Source organism: Lingula anatina, chromosome 4 (genome assembly GCF_051362555.1).
Source record: "Lingula anatina isolate TDL-2025a chromosome 4, LinAna3.0, whole genome shotgun sequence".
Taxonomy (NCBI): domain Eukaryota; kingdom Metazoa; phylum Brachiopoda; class Lingulata; order Lingulida; family Lingulidae; genus Lingula; species Lingula anatina.
Window position 1 is genome coordinate 19,103,547 of NC_141770.1, and position 14,065 is coordinate 19,117,611.

At 36.6% G+C, this 14,065-nt stretch overlaps 2 protein-coding genes and 2 non-coding genes across 5 annotated transcripts; all 4 read left to right on the forward strand.

Annotated features, from left to right (window-relative positions):
* Positions 1-260: 260 nt before the first annotated feature.
* On the forward strand, positions 261-344 carry Trnal-cag (transfer RNA leucine (anticodon CAG)). Its single transcript has one exon. It is a non-coding gene; the product is annotated as a tRNA-Leu (tRNA).
* Positions 345-949: 605 nt separating this feature from the next.
* Trnal-cag (transfer RNA leucine (anticodon CAG)) lies at positions 950-1,033 on the forward strand. Its single transcript has one exon. It is a non-coding gene; the product is annotated as a tRNA-Leu (tRNA).
* Positions 1,034-1,458: 425 nt separating this feature from the next.
* LOC106176970 (uncharacterized) lies at positions 1,459-5,324 on the forward strand. Of its 2 annotated transcripts, none has more exons than XM_013559572.2 (3): positions 1,459-1,757; positions 2,716-2,853; positions 4,467-5,324. In XM_013559572.2, the coding sequence occupies exons 1-3, from the start codon at positions 1,712-1,714 to the stop codon at positions 4,694-4,696; spliced, it is 414 nt and encodes a 137-aa protein (XP_013415026.2). In that variant the 5' UTR covers positions 1,459-1,711; the 3' UTR covers positions 4,697-5,324. The 2 variants fall into 2 exon arrangements, with proteins under 2 accessions (XP_013415026.2, XP_013415027.2); XM_013559573.2 differs by lacking the exon at positions 1,459-1,757 and adding an exon at positions 2,354-2,516.
* Positions 5,325-9,095: 3,771 nt separating this feature from the next.
* On the forward strand, positions 9,096-13,844 carry LOC106176964 (UPAR/Ly6 domain-containing protein qvr-like). Its single transcript, XM_087011524.1, has 3 exons — positions 9,096-9,294; positions 9,793-9,925; positions 11,025-13,844. The coding sequence occupies exons 1-3, from the start codon at positions 9,250-9,252 to the stop codon at positions 11,234-11,236; spliced, it is 390 nt and encodes a 129-aa protein (XP_086867650.1). The 5' UTR covers positions 9,096-9,249; the 3' UTR covers positions 11,237-13,844.
* Positions 13,845-14,065: the final 221 nt, after the last annotated feature.

Consider the following 14,065-nt stretch of genomic DNA (forward strand, 5'->3'; position numbering starts at 1 on the left):
CATATCTATTTTTGAAGAATTTTTAATATACCGATTAAAATTGTGCTCCATTCTTTCACTGAAAACAGAATATTAATATACTTTGGATATAAGGCCTATATTAACAATATTGATTGAAAGAGAGAAATACTTAATAAGCTACATATTTTCCCTTGATCCAAAATAGCTGGAAAACAGCATTGCCATCGCAAAGCAGGTTTTTTATTGGACAAAGGATAATTTTTAAAAACTAAAAGGTCCTCTTAGATAAGAAACGTAGGGTCAGGATGGCCGAGCGGTCTAAGGCGCTGCGTTCAGGTCGCAGTCCACTTCTGTGGGCGTGGGTTCGAATCCCACTCCTGACAATGTCTATTTACAATTTTATCAATCGACATAAATATGTTCACTCATAGACAGATGTCACTGGCTTTTTACCAGTAAAATCTCTTCATGTGATTGTTCGCGCAAAACAAACACACCTCTCGCCCAAGTTGAAGCCATGACAGGCAAACACGAGCAAAATTGAACCTGAAAACCCATACCTAAAAAATAGAAATCAATCATTTAATGATTATTTACAAATATTAAGTAAGATACAGTTTAGTTTATTAGAAAAATCAATAAAACGGATAACATGTAAATGAAAATACATGTAAATAAATACGAACACACATATGTTAAACACTCGTCCCTCATCCACATATCCATGTTCGTTTTGGTCATTTCATTAGCCTACAGTCTCATCAATCCCTAAACATCGATGAAAAATACTTGACCTCAAGAAAGTCGAACCAAATAAGTGCTCACCAGTTACTTGATTAGGCCTACATGATTTATTTTACATGCATGTTTTTTTACTTATTTGATTGTTTTAAAGGTGCTTATTTTAAGCAGATACCCCAAAACAAAGGAATTCGTCCGTCCAATTTTTTTAACGGCAAAAAATGGCCTCTGTTATGAATCTAACGTTGTCAGGATGGCCGAGCGGTCCAAGGCGCTGCGTTCAGGTCGCAGTCCACACTTGTGGGCGTGGGTTCGAATCCCACTCCTGACAAGCCCTATCGTCTTTTGACATTACACTTCAGTACTCTTTTCGCCTGGGAAAATATTTCATTTGTGTGTTTGATGATATAATCAAATGTTAACGCAAAAATAAAGAGTATATTAAAATATGTTTGTAGCTTTCCAGGTTGAATGCCTCCCCCCCCCCGCCCCCCTCCCCCCCGGGAATTTCCAACACAACTTAAAAAATGATAGCTGCGTTTACCCTCTATTAAATAAATTATTTATACATTAAAAAAGACAAAGATGCGATACATAAACTTATGAACATCACAGAACGAGTACATAATTATATGGACATTAATAAATAGGCACATATATATTCCCTCTTCTTTGAATAAAATCCATGGTCACGCTGACTTGACGACTGACCCGCTCCCTCGCCCTACATGCTCTACCCAAAGACTAGAAACCCATTTGAACAGTAATGTACTTTCTGATGAAAGAAATAATCTTCACCGCTGTATGACCCGCCGATTCTTAGGTTTAGCCAAGGATACACAGGGAAGCAGAGTTAATAAACTCTGGGATAAAATACATGATATATTATATTAATCTCTCGCCCCTCGCTTGGCACACTCTCACTCTCCGAGCAGGGGCTTGAGTAGATACAGAGTTCACACTGTTTCGGACTTGCCTTGTATGCTTTTCGGTGAAGATAGTGTTCACCATGAAAACCTGGCTCCTTCTGACCGTAATATTCACGACGTTACGTGGTAAGTATTACGCTCAGTACTTGGTTTTCGGTACCTCTGGTTAATTAGGCTATATGTCAAAGGTATTTTCACAAAACGCTTGATGATGCTGAACGGTAGGTGAGGGAACATGGTGCATGATATCAACCTGTCTTCTTCGGGAACTATATCCCATTTGAGTCTGATAACGTTAGGGGATAACATCACGGCCTCTACATTAGTATGTGCGACGCGGTGAGAAAGACTACATGTCCTTGATAACATACAAACTTTGGGGGGTTGCAGGTTTACTTTTATTTCCATTTCATTTTACGTGATTGTTATAATCATCACATCTATGCAAGTGAACCAAGCAAATTTCTTCATATGCTATGGCATCCCTGTAGGGCTAAACCTGAAAAAAGACCATGCTGCAAGCATAAACACCATCGTGCACGGAACACCAGTACAAGCGATAAAACAGAATTTAGATACAGACCTACTGATCCCTTGGGCACACCATAACATGCATAATGGCAGTAATGGTTTATATGCATGTATTTAGGGTAACATGTACCTAGTGTGTGGCAGATGCCTGTAAGTGTATCATATATTAAACTCGATGACTGCAGTGACGAGCGAGTTACCTGGCAAAAACCTGCTCGAAATACAGGAGCAGCTGGCTTTTATAGACGACCTTAGTTTACCTGTCAGTGGGTGAAATGTCAGCTATATTAGTATTTTCATTATTCTTTTCCCCTTTTTAAAAAGATCGAGGATCCCTTAAGTTTTACATGCCTGGTGAGTAGCACATTGATACTCGTGTTGTGTTGATTAGCATGCAGTTTCAAAATATTTCTAGTCAAAAATCAAAAAGGAAATTAAATGATAATGGAAAATTTATGCCCAGAAATATTTGACTTTAAAAGATTCACAAAACTATAGTGCAGTTCAGCACTTGATTATGTTATGAATTATTTTACATTTATGCCGGTTTCAGTGTCCACAGCTGTTCTTTGCTATGAGTGCAGATCCCACTTCTCAATGGAGTGCGCTGACCCGTTCCAGCACGCGGGCACGCACCGGACAGAGTGCGACCGTGCCTGTGCTAAGATGAAGAAGGTCTCAAAACTTGCAGGTAATAACGCACATATTGTACCGGCCAGTAGGCCTACATCACGTATATACACATGTAGGCAACAAGTGCAATTAACGCACTGAAACATACCTACGCGTACGCGCACACACAGGCACGCAAACACGCGACTCACCCTAAAATACCACCCTGAATGCGCACAATTTGAAACTGAAACCCTTTTTCCTTTTTTAAGAAATGCTTCAGAACACTAGCACTAAAAGTATACCATTTTTATCGCGTTTTTCTCTTTTGCGGTTATGTGCTTGACCCTCAAAAATGTATTTGGGCCAAGTTAAGCATCAGCCGAAACATTACCACTGGACCTTAAGTTGCTTAAAGTTCAACAACGGTATACAGTATGTGCTCTTTAATATAGTCATACAGGTACACATGTGCTTTAATTTAGGAGTTAATCACAGAACGAGCGTTAGTGAACCATGTCATATTCCAGTATTTAGCGGGGCACGGTGCCTCGATTTTCGTGTTCTACATATGTATCTTCATTCTTGGCATAAAACACGGAGTGGAAGGGAGATGCCTAGATGCACCAGTAGATCCAGTAGATGTTACTTAGGGAAGACAGATAATAAGGTCGGGTACTTGGCACTGAGAGAGAAATGCAGGGGTAGAAAGCAGTTTTGCCTCCTCCCCTCACCATTCAACCAGCCCCAACAAAAACAAATTAATTCACGAAAAAAAGGATAAAGCCTATAAAAATCTGCTATGCTCGCGAAACATCATATGTTTTATAAATTATAATAAATTTCGTCTACCGACCCTATCTACAGAGAAAGAGCCGTTGTTCGTTAACCAACACATCAATTTTGTCTGACCTTACGGCACTTCTGTCTCATTTGAGAATTTTTATTATCTGTTTGTCAAAAAGAGCTGAAGAACTTATTTTCGAAAACAGGCAAATTCCCGCTGGTTAACTCCTCAGTTTCGGAAAACTCAGACCTTCGCCACGACAGCTCTACTCTCATTATCAATTAGTTCATTGACTTATGTGACTAGATTGTCGCAAAATCTAACCTTTTCTAAATAAGCACATTACTGACCTTTCCTGAAAATCTGACCAAAATCCGCCCTCAACTTTTTGAGTTACGTTTTTAAATAACAAAACCAACACAGGCAACAAAAAAAAAAAAAAAAAAAACTGCAGCTGGCGGAGGCGTATTGAACAGTGGGCGTCTACAATGGTGTGTTGCAATCAACTACCTCATTCACAAAGAGATCAAAGCTGAGGCCTTTACAAAACTAAGACAGATTATAAAGATGCTAACATCTCACAAGGCAATCAAGGCACCGCATACTTATTTACGGGAAGTAACAGAGAGGACCAAGTCTGGCACTTTGTATAGGGGTGCTAGTATCAATTTTGATGAAAATTCGTTCGTTTAATTATTAGACTTATTTATTCTATTTTCATACGTTAAAATACAAAATGGATAATGAAGCAATATAGACCACATTTAAGTTCCACTAATTCCATAAAGAGAAGAGTTCGATCTTCAGAGAAAAAAAAAGATTTTTGAATTATTTTGTTCATATTAGACTACAATTTCAACGACGCAAGTCACAAAAAAAAAAAACATTTTGTTTTAATCTTTCAGATGGCAGCGCAACAACAGTTCAAATCTGGCGTCAGTGCTACACACCAACCTTTCCAAAAGATGGCTGCATTGTGAAGACAGATAGTGAGGACGATTCTACTACCACTTTGTGCTCCTGTCACGAAAAGTTGTGTAACAATGCACCAAAAATGGCTACTGGCAGCGGTCGTCTGCTCTTCCTCATCAACAGTATAATGGCCGCCTACTGGACTTATTGTGAATTTTTATAGTGCGACCTATACGTGTAAAATACAGCAATACAGTATATCTTCTGTTCGGTGCATTTACTTACGGAGGTTTTGCCAGGGTTTAGCTAGATAATGACCCGTATGATAAGTCAATGCAGATAGGATAGGACGCCTCCTGTCGGTCTGAAAGTTCAGTGGTCAGGGAGTTAATTGGTCTGCAACAGATTGAACAAGCTTGGTGTAAATGTCTCACTTGTCCTTACATATTTTCTTTGCTTTTGAAACAGGGAAACTATCCAGTTACCGACCAACCAGCTTTTAGACAAATTGAACTTCAGGCAACTGAACTGACGACATTTGCCCTGTCTCTGTGTCTGGCGAATGGCCGTCTATTTGACGTCACTCAGGTTTCAGATGGTTATGCAATCCCTTCTCGACGGGTTTTGAAAACTTACAGATGATTCACTGAACTACACATAGAAAGCGGAGGGAACGCCAGAGAAAAAAACTATTGTTTTACAGAACTCGTTCTATTTGATAAAAAATTGTATTGAAAATAGGCCTATCATTTCTGGTGAACGTTTTATCTATGTTAGTAATGTAACCGTTCATATGTTGTCACTGGTTATGTAAGATATGTGGATTTTTAAAATAAAATCATATCATCCAATACCTACGTGGATCCTTTTGTCGGTTAATTTTAGGCATAATTATTTTAATTTTTTAACATTTCATTCAAATAAACTTCCAGTAACACTGAAGCATTTTATCCAAGACAAATAATTGATTACAAGACAGAGGAATGTTTGAGAAAAAAACGCTGTTCAACGCTCTCATATTTAACATCCGAAGGTTATAAATATAGCTTACAGACGGACTAGGCCTACCTGTATAGGGAAATAAATACTGCTTCGGTTGGTGAAATGCTTCAGTTGTCCCAAACGACACTTAGGCCTGCACATAGATATCTGTCACAACCCAGCACAAAGTTCTGCTCGCGATGCGTGGTTGCTCCAGTTGCTTTCTTGAGTCCCTCCCCTCTCTACCAGGGGCGGATCCGGGATAAATTGGAGGGGGGGGGGGGTGACCTTACCCCCCCCCCCTTTTTTTTCATAGATATTAGGTCTCTTGTCAATAAAAGTTTTTAACACATGCAAAATAATGAAGGTAACAGAGCGTTTTGATAGTAGGGTTATACATTGTATATTGGTTAGACCATCAACATTATCCTAACGTTCTACACTGCCACTGTTATTATCATTGATCCGAGGAACGTTGCCAGCAAGTTCTATTTTAATACGTTATTAAAACGTAGGCCTATATACATTTTGATGAAATTTACAAATTATACATTTTTGTTAATTTTGGCAAAAACACATGAACCTTTTTCATACTTTGCATCACTACAATTTGCACAACTTAAATCATCAAATCTAGTATTGAAACGTCCTTACAATGATATAGGAAAATTATATCCAAATGAATTAGTTCCATATGCCATAGAACAAAAACTCATGAGAGTTTTTTTAAAACCAGGATTGTACATTTATATAAATTTGAACTATAAAATGTAGGTTGTTGGAAACCATTTTAGATGTTTTATTTCAGTGCGCTTAAACAGCTTGGAGGGGTTATTTAGAAAATACTGGTCATTTTACAACTATTTAAAATTTAGGTACCACAGAAAAACCACAACCAGTCAACCACAAAAACAATGACATTATTTACAGATCAGATTGAATTTGAAAGTCCTCAAACACTAAAAATAACCCATTTTCCATTATGATTACTACTATCCTTAGTAATTTCACAACAAAGTGAAAAATAAAACGCCAAATTACAAAAGTTTTTTATTGAGTTTTCATATAATATAGATATAAGACGGAGCGTGGGTTCCTGTGTGTGAAACAAAGGCTAGACTTCATAGTTTGGTTTCAGGCGGATGCTGTGCAGAATCTCGTTGAGCTCCTGAAAAGATAAAATAATGTTTCCCACTCAGATCTAAACAGACAGGCTCTGTACATTCTAATAATGCATGTAATATCACAGGGCAGAGGGCACATATAAATGGAATGGCGTTCACGTTTATTAACAAGTCTGATGTTCAGGTTCAGCTAGCGTAAAACCAAAATTATGATCTGGAATTAGTTAATGATATAAGTATTTGAGGCCTTTTGTTAAAAAGTAACACTGATAGCACAATCCGTTTCATTTGCATTTATCATATATGAAAGTAGTTTAGTGCATATGGTAGACAGTGGCGGATATAGAGGGGGTCCTGACCTCTCCCTTCGGTTTCTGCTATATCACACCAACGACATCAATATCACACCAATATTCCCCTCTTGAAATTAGAATTATGACTAGCTAAATCATAGTTCTAAACCGTACCAAAGGGCACTGTTTGCTCTCCTGAAAACCAAAAAATTTTCGAGGCCCTTGAGCAGACCCCAAACCCCACACCAAGGGGACGATGGTCAGCTGTCGTTCCACCCCACCCCCCCTTATAATAATCCTGGATCATTTGCAAGGTGGGTGCGGTTATCGTTAAAACATTCCTCTTGATATTAAAAATTATAACACGTGTTGTAGTACATGTTAACGCATATCAGAGAAAGAGATCATTTACAAATTCTCTTCGAAAATTATAACAAATATATTGCACATATATAATACGTTTTCATACAGTGAACCGTGTAATGGATGGACAACACACGCCACTATGGAGACGACAGGCTGTGTAAAATATGTATCTGTCAATCATTGTGCAATGAGCACTCGAAATCCTTGGATCAGAAGCTCAGAACGGTGACAAGCATCATCCAATTAATTAATTTGGGTGGTAATACTTACATTTAAACACACACGACATTTTAAATTGGGTCAAAATATTCAAAATTAACTGTCTAGACCGAGGCATATAGATGATTAAACTGAGGGTTACAAAGTGCAGAGGATTTCAAGCAAACTTAGGTTATCATCAAGAGTCAGATGAATGCGCCGTTTATGCTGACATTTGGAGTCGAAATGCACTGTAAGCAATAATTTCTACAATTATGATTGATATACAAGTAACAATGGAAATATAGTAAAAGGATTCATGTCATTAATATTTGCCGTAAATATTTTTCTCATTGTTTTGCGCCTTTAGTATTTAATGGATGTGGTAAATGAAGAAATAGTGATACTCACAAATATACATTTGCTCCCACGCCTCATAAAAGCTCGACCTTCTGACTGCACCACACATACTGTTGCGTCTACACCAGACTCTAACTGCCAAGTGAGCATTCGGGAAGACCGCTCATGAATCATATCATATCATATCATTTTGAATTTCTCATTGTCTTATAGGCCTATATATATATATATATATATATATATATATATATATATATATATATATATATATATAACAACTTGTATCAGATTTTCAACTTGTCTTTCATGTGGTCAGGCCCTTGATAAAACGTCAAGGTTCTTATGAATGAGTATAGGGCCTTCATGTTACAAGGACTGAATACACTAGTTTGGTGGGTTCTAGTAGGCCCTATTACTACTGAAAAAAAAAAATGCTTGGTCTCTTTATTTATTTTGTCGACTGACTTATTAAGGCCTAGGCCTACCAATCAGACAGTTAACAGGGGTGGATCCAGGATTTATTATAAGGGGGTGGGGTGGGGGGTGAGAACGACAGCTGACCATCGTCCCCTTGGTGTGGGGTTTGGGGCCTGCTCCAAGGGCCCCAAATTTTTTTTGGTTTTCTGGAGAGCAAACAATGGTACGGTTTAGAACTATGTAGGCCTACATGTATGATTTAGCTAATCATAATTCTAATTTCAAGAGGGGGAATATTGGTGTGATATATTTTTCAAAAACCGAAGGGGGGAGGTCAGGACCCGCTCTAAATCCGCTACTGTCCACCATATGTATTAAACTACTTTCATATATGATTGATTTATATTTTTGATTATTATTATAACCGTGTGTGTGTGTGTGTGTTGTGGGGGGGGGGGGGGGCACACACACACACACGAGGGGGGGGGGGTTCAAAGCACATTTCACGTGCGCGTATTTGTACACCCTAAACGCGTTTGATTGAAAAAAAGTACAACATCATTTCTCTTGAGACAGACAAAATATTATCCCTAAACACGTTATAAAATTTCCCTCCTTAAAAATCAAAGGAAAACCCATGTATCATTTATGTACCTGATTCATATTGTGTTACTCCTTTCCCTAAATAAGAACGTGTGCAGGACCTTTTCATGCCCCCCTCCCCCCCCCCCCCCCCCCCCCCCCCCCTCACTTTCACCTGAACAGACCGGGTGCTGTAGAAAATCTAGTTTGTTTTTATTGATTCACTGGAAAGAAGGTCGTAAGAAAAAAAACTGTGCTGATCAATAAAAAATAACGCATGCGCTGAGAGAAGGTCACTTCAATGTCGTTTTATGAAGGTTAACATAAACGGGTTAAATAGGCTAGGCTCACCTAAATGCTCCGCATTGTGCTTATGCACATAATTCAGTCTGCGTCAGTGACAGAAGCTATTACTGTGCGTAGCTCGTGTTTTTAGCGTGAATATACGGTGCAAGATGCAGCTGTATCTGGTACTGATACTTCTGTTGTCCGCAACATGTGTAAGCTAGTAGCTAAGCTTTTAGTGTCATTTGGTGTCTTTTAATTGGATGTAATTAAATTTTGTTTGTCATTTTGATTTAAAATAGCAGAACTGTGTCAAGATACATAGTATTAAGTTGCTTCTTAGCGGTGACCTATTTATTGTAACGTTACGTGAAATGGGAGCCACTAATTTGCTTCTAGTTGTATGAACAGCATTCTTGGACGTTCTGGAATTTCTGTCGGTGTCACGGTTGATACTCTTTTAGCATACTGGAATGGATATTGATCTGAATACTTATATTTAATAAGTTCAAAATGTCGTGAATTGATAAATTTGATACTGTCTGGCACACAACATCACGTTCACGAAACAGGTGATAATTTTTGTGATGTGATCTCTCTTTCAGTATAATATTACTGGGTATATTGGTTTCATTTAAAAGCATTAAGCTAGGTTCTTTGTCCAATTTTAACTGATAATTTTTATTTCTGTTCTGTCCTTTGTCATGATCACAGGATCGCTAGCTGAGCTGTGTTACCAGTGCGACTCAACGCTTCACGGGAACTGTGCAGACCCGTTTGATGGCTCAGGCATTCACCGGACTGCATGCCCCTATGGCTGTCAAAAGGTGAAAGAGGAATACAAAGGTACAGTTAAATGGATAACAACTCTTTGATTGAGATTTGTATTTTACAATAAATGCATTGTAAACAACTAATAGAAATATGTTTGCCATCAGACCACCTGGACCTTCATAGATGGGAGATTATTAAAAAAAACATGGACTAGCTTTGAATGTAGGAATGGGTTTATTAACCATTGGAAATTATGGACTGAGGTTTTTGTACAGGAACAGCGGAGACAGAGGGGGGGGGGGGGGTAGGGGGAGTGGAGCAATGCAATACGGTGTGGCTTCTGAACCCTTCCCCTTATATCTTTAGCCTAATAAAACAGTATAATGAGATCAACAAGGCAAACAAAGCATTTTTATTACTTGGTGCAAGGCTACAGAATGTTTCATCATAGGATATTTGACCTAATCATATATGCATGCAGCTGTTCTGCTAATATGGATAAGGAATGGTTTTAATTAAAAGTAGAATTAATTTTTTTTGTAAAAAAAATTATTTTTACTATTTTAAGGCATATTTACTAGTAAATTGCCTGAGATCAAAGGTGAATGTCGAAGAATAAATTTGTGGGTACTGTGAGACTTCAAGCTATACACAGACAATGCACATTCATCATCACATTCTAAAGGTTAATGGAGAAGTGCAAGGTCTCAAGCAAGACCTCCTTAAAAGACAAATTGGGGGACCCCCCTTTTTGCACTCCCTTTTATTCTTTATTCTCAAGGATTCCCCTTTAAAATGAAATACTGATACCTTCAGTGTTTCAGTGTAGGAGATTAATAAGAAGTTTATGCACAGGGCTGCTCTTAAATAGTTAAAACTTACTGAAGGGATAAATTTGTCCCTATTTGTATGCGTATCATGCTGCTTGTTTCATTATCCATGTGGCTTGTAAGTAGGGTTAAAGACAGAATTTATTAACTTAGTCACAAAAACGAACGTAAAATTTTGTCGGAGATGTTATATTTATTATAAGCCACTTTACTCCACTGCACCTGCAATGTTGAATGGATGGATGAAGCAAATTCATTCTTAATTTTTTTGTTAGTTACTCTTTCTATCTCTACATTTAAAATTTTATTTATTTATCTTGATACATTGTTTTGAACTTCAGAGGCAACGGGAAAAGTCACCCGTGGCTGTGTTATAGCAACAGTGGCTGACCATGGCTGCAGCGAGACTAAAAAACCTGACAGTGGAGTCTCTGATGCATATTGGTGCACCTGTGAGGGCGAACTGTGCAACCATGCCCCAAGGCCCTCCAGTAGCCAAATTCCTCTGTTCATGGGCCTCGCAGCCATCTTACTGATGAAGATACTGTTTTAAGTCGTTTTGATTTCTTTTCAATAATAATGAAATTAACAAAGTTGATTAATTATTCATCTGGAAACAATTGTTTAATCTACAAGAAAAGCAAAAATGATATTTGAAAGTTTTGAAAACTTATTTTGGGGCTGTGTTAAAAAGGGAGGCTTTTTTGAGAAACTAAAAATTGATGAATCTTGCAGAAAATGAAATATTGGCCTAAATGAGGTGTTTTGAAACTTGTGAGTTATTTCCATAATTGAATTTCAGGGTAAATTTTTCTCGATTCTGTTGCATAATACATGTACAGTTTTGCGTGCCAAAATTATGCAAAAAGGCTGTGTCAAAAGTCAACTCTCCTTTTGTAGAACATGGACAGTGATCAGTTTCTTTGCTGTTTTGCTATTCAAAGTCTTAGAATTAAAATGGTTATTTGGTTATTTTTAATGCGTTATAAAGAGATAGGAACATTTCTGTAGTCTTTACAGCTGCTATAGAGATCAAATTATCAAACCATTTAACACAGGCATATAACATAATGTAATATGTCCAGCCATTTAAGAAAAAATAGCTTTGAATTGTGAATAGTTTTACAGAATTCAGTTAATTTTTTGTCTTTAAACTTTTAATAAAATGATAGTGTGATTTAAAATACAGACTTCTTTCTATTGTCCCACAAAAAAGTCAAAGTTATGGGCACTGTTGGAAATGCCATAGCAGTCAACAACCAAGTAATACCATCATAAAATATAAGGAAGGGTTATATTTTGAATAAGTATAGAAAAGAGATTATCAAAGTGTGTATTTTGATTCATCCAGTGGATTTGAAATTTAAAAAAATGTATATGAGATTTAATTTCCTTTCTTTATTGAAGTAAGATACAATATATGCATATATACTTTACTCACAGCATTTAGTTTAGGCTCTTTTAGTTAAATGCAGATTTTTATTCTCATTTATGCATAAGTCAGCAGGTTCACTGACAAATGTACAATACTGTTAGCGAACCATAGGAAATCCTGAGTAAAAGATGATCTGATACCCTTTGGTGCATACAATTTGGCCACAATTACATGATAACTAGGGCATGCGAATGTCCTATACTATAAGTGGATATCTTGTTTTGATCATGTCACGTGATCTTGTTTCGCCACTGTACATGGTGCCATCTGTTGGAATGAAAAAAATTGGAAGCTATGCTGTAGCATATCATCTTTCTCTCATGGTTTGTTTTGTCTTTGGTCATTTCAACATTATATTACCCTTTTGTTATGTTTGTGTTTGTATTTTTATTTTCAAAATTGGCAGTTACTTTAAGTATCATACATTGTGAGTCGCAATTCCACAGTACAATGTACCTGAAATTACAATATTTTAAATTTTCTATCCATTTCATTAAATACAACTAAGAGAGGATTATATATCAAAAGGTGCAAAATTGGGTTAAAGGAAATTAATTTGTGATACATTTATATTCCAAATGCAATTTTTAAAATGTCTTTGCAAGGCATGCATTAATTGATATGTAAAACATACTCCAAGTGTCACGCTGGTTTTTGTACACGTATGTAGTATTTAATACTATTTTAAATTTTAGCATTTTCTACACAATTTTTGTAATTTTTAAGCCTTTTCTTTTTGCTTATGGTTGATGGTACTTTAGTATTGATAGCTTGCAACCAGTTTGGCAGTTTTCACCACAAATTTGTGGCTGTCGCATTATCAGCTTGAATAAATATATTTCTGAGGTATTTTTGAAGTTACGGCATTGTTTCACAAGATTACATGGTAAAGTTGTTAAAAATCATAACATATTGAACCACCTTAAGGGTTATGCCATAGTTATTTATAATAGTGTGTTGCATATATATAGCAATAAATTGAAATCAACAACATATAAAAATACCCGTATAATTTTTTTGAGACTTAATCTATCACTATTAAGTTTTTACTTAAGAGAACTGGCCTTATACAAATAATTAAGATTTATCTCAAATTATATTGTAAATTTATGGAATAAGAAATATTTGTTACACTTTGGCTTTATAATATTGTGTATAACATTTTGTGTTAACAGGTTTCTGCTTTGTTTCCTTTAGTATGTGATAAAAAGGACAGCCACATACATTGTGATGCAAGCATTGTTATGTAACTGTAGCTAAATACATGTAACACTAAAATTGAATTATTTTTCAATTACTAAAGCTTGTTGCGTATCAGTATTACTGATTTATCATAAAGAGACATTATGCAGAGTTGTCATAGGCCTAAATCTTCCCTTTATTTGCCATACCATTGCCCAGAAACACATTGCTTCATTGATACATGTTATGAAATAGCTACCCCCTGCTTTGAAAATGCTTTTTTACACACAGTGAAAATGCAATATATCTTTGTAACTGTTCCCAGAGTTTAAGTCAAGTGGAAAACAGTGTGGTCTGAAATGAAAAACATATTTATTGGCTATTTCCCAGTTTAAAACTAGATGGTGTGTAGGTCTTACATTTAGAGGGTAGCTGAGATGATGTTTATTGTATTTCTGGGAACCAGAACCCTGTATTTGGTGTCATTTATTTCTGTGATATTAAGCCAAAATTGTGTCAAAAGATAAATATATGCTGAAAAGCACTCCTTTGGTTTGTAATTAATTTTCATTGAGATTTTTTTCACATTTAGGTGCATATAGGTGTGCGTGCACTGTCATTCTTTCTTTTATACTTGAATAGGCAGGGGAAATTTGAAAGAATTTATTGTGGATGTGTATTGTTATTGTCCAGTTTTGCAGTGTTTTCTTAGATTGATTTACAGTTAGCTTCATCACCGACTTACAGTGATTTTTTTATTCACAG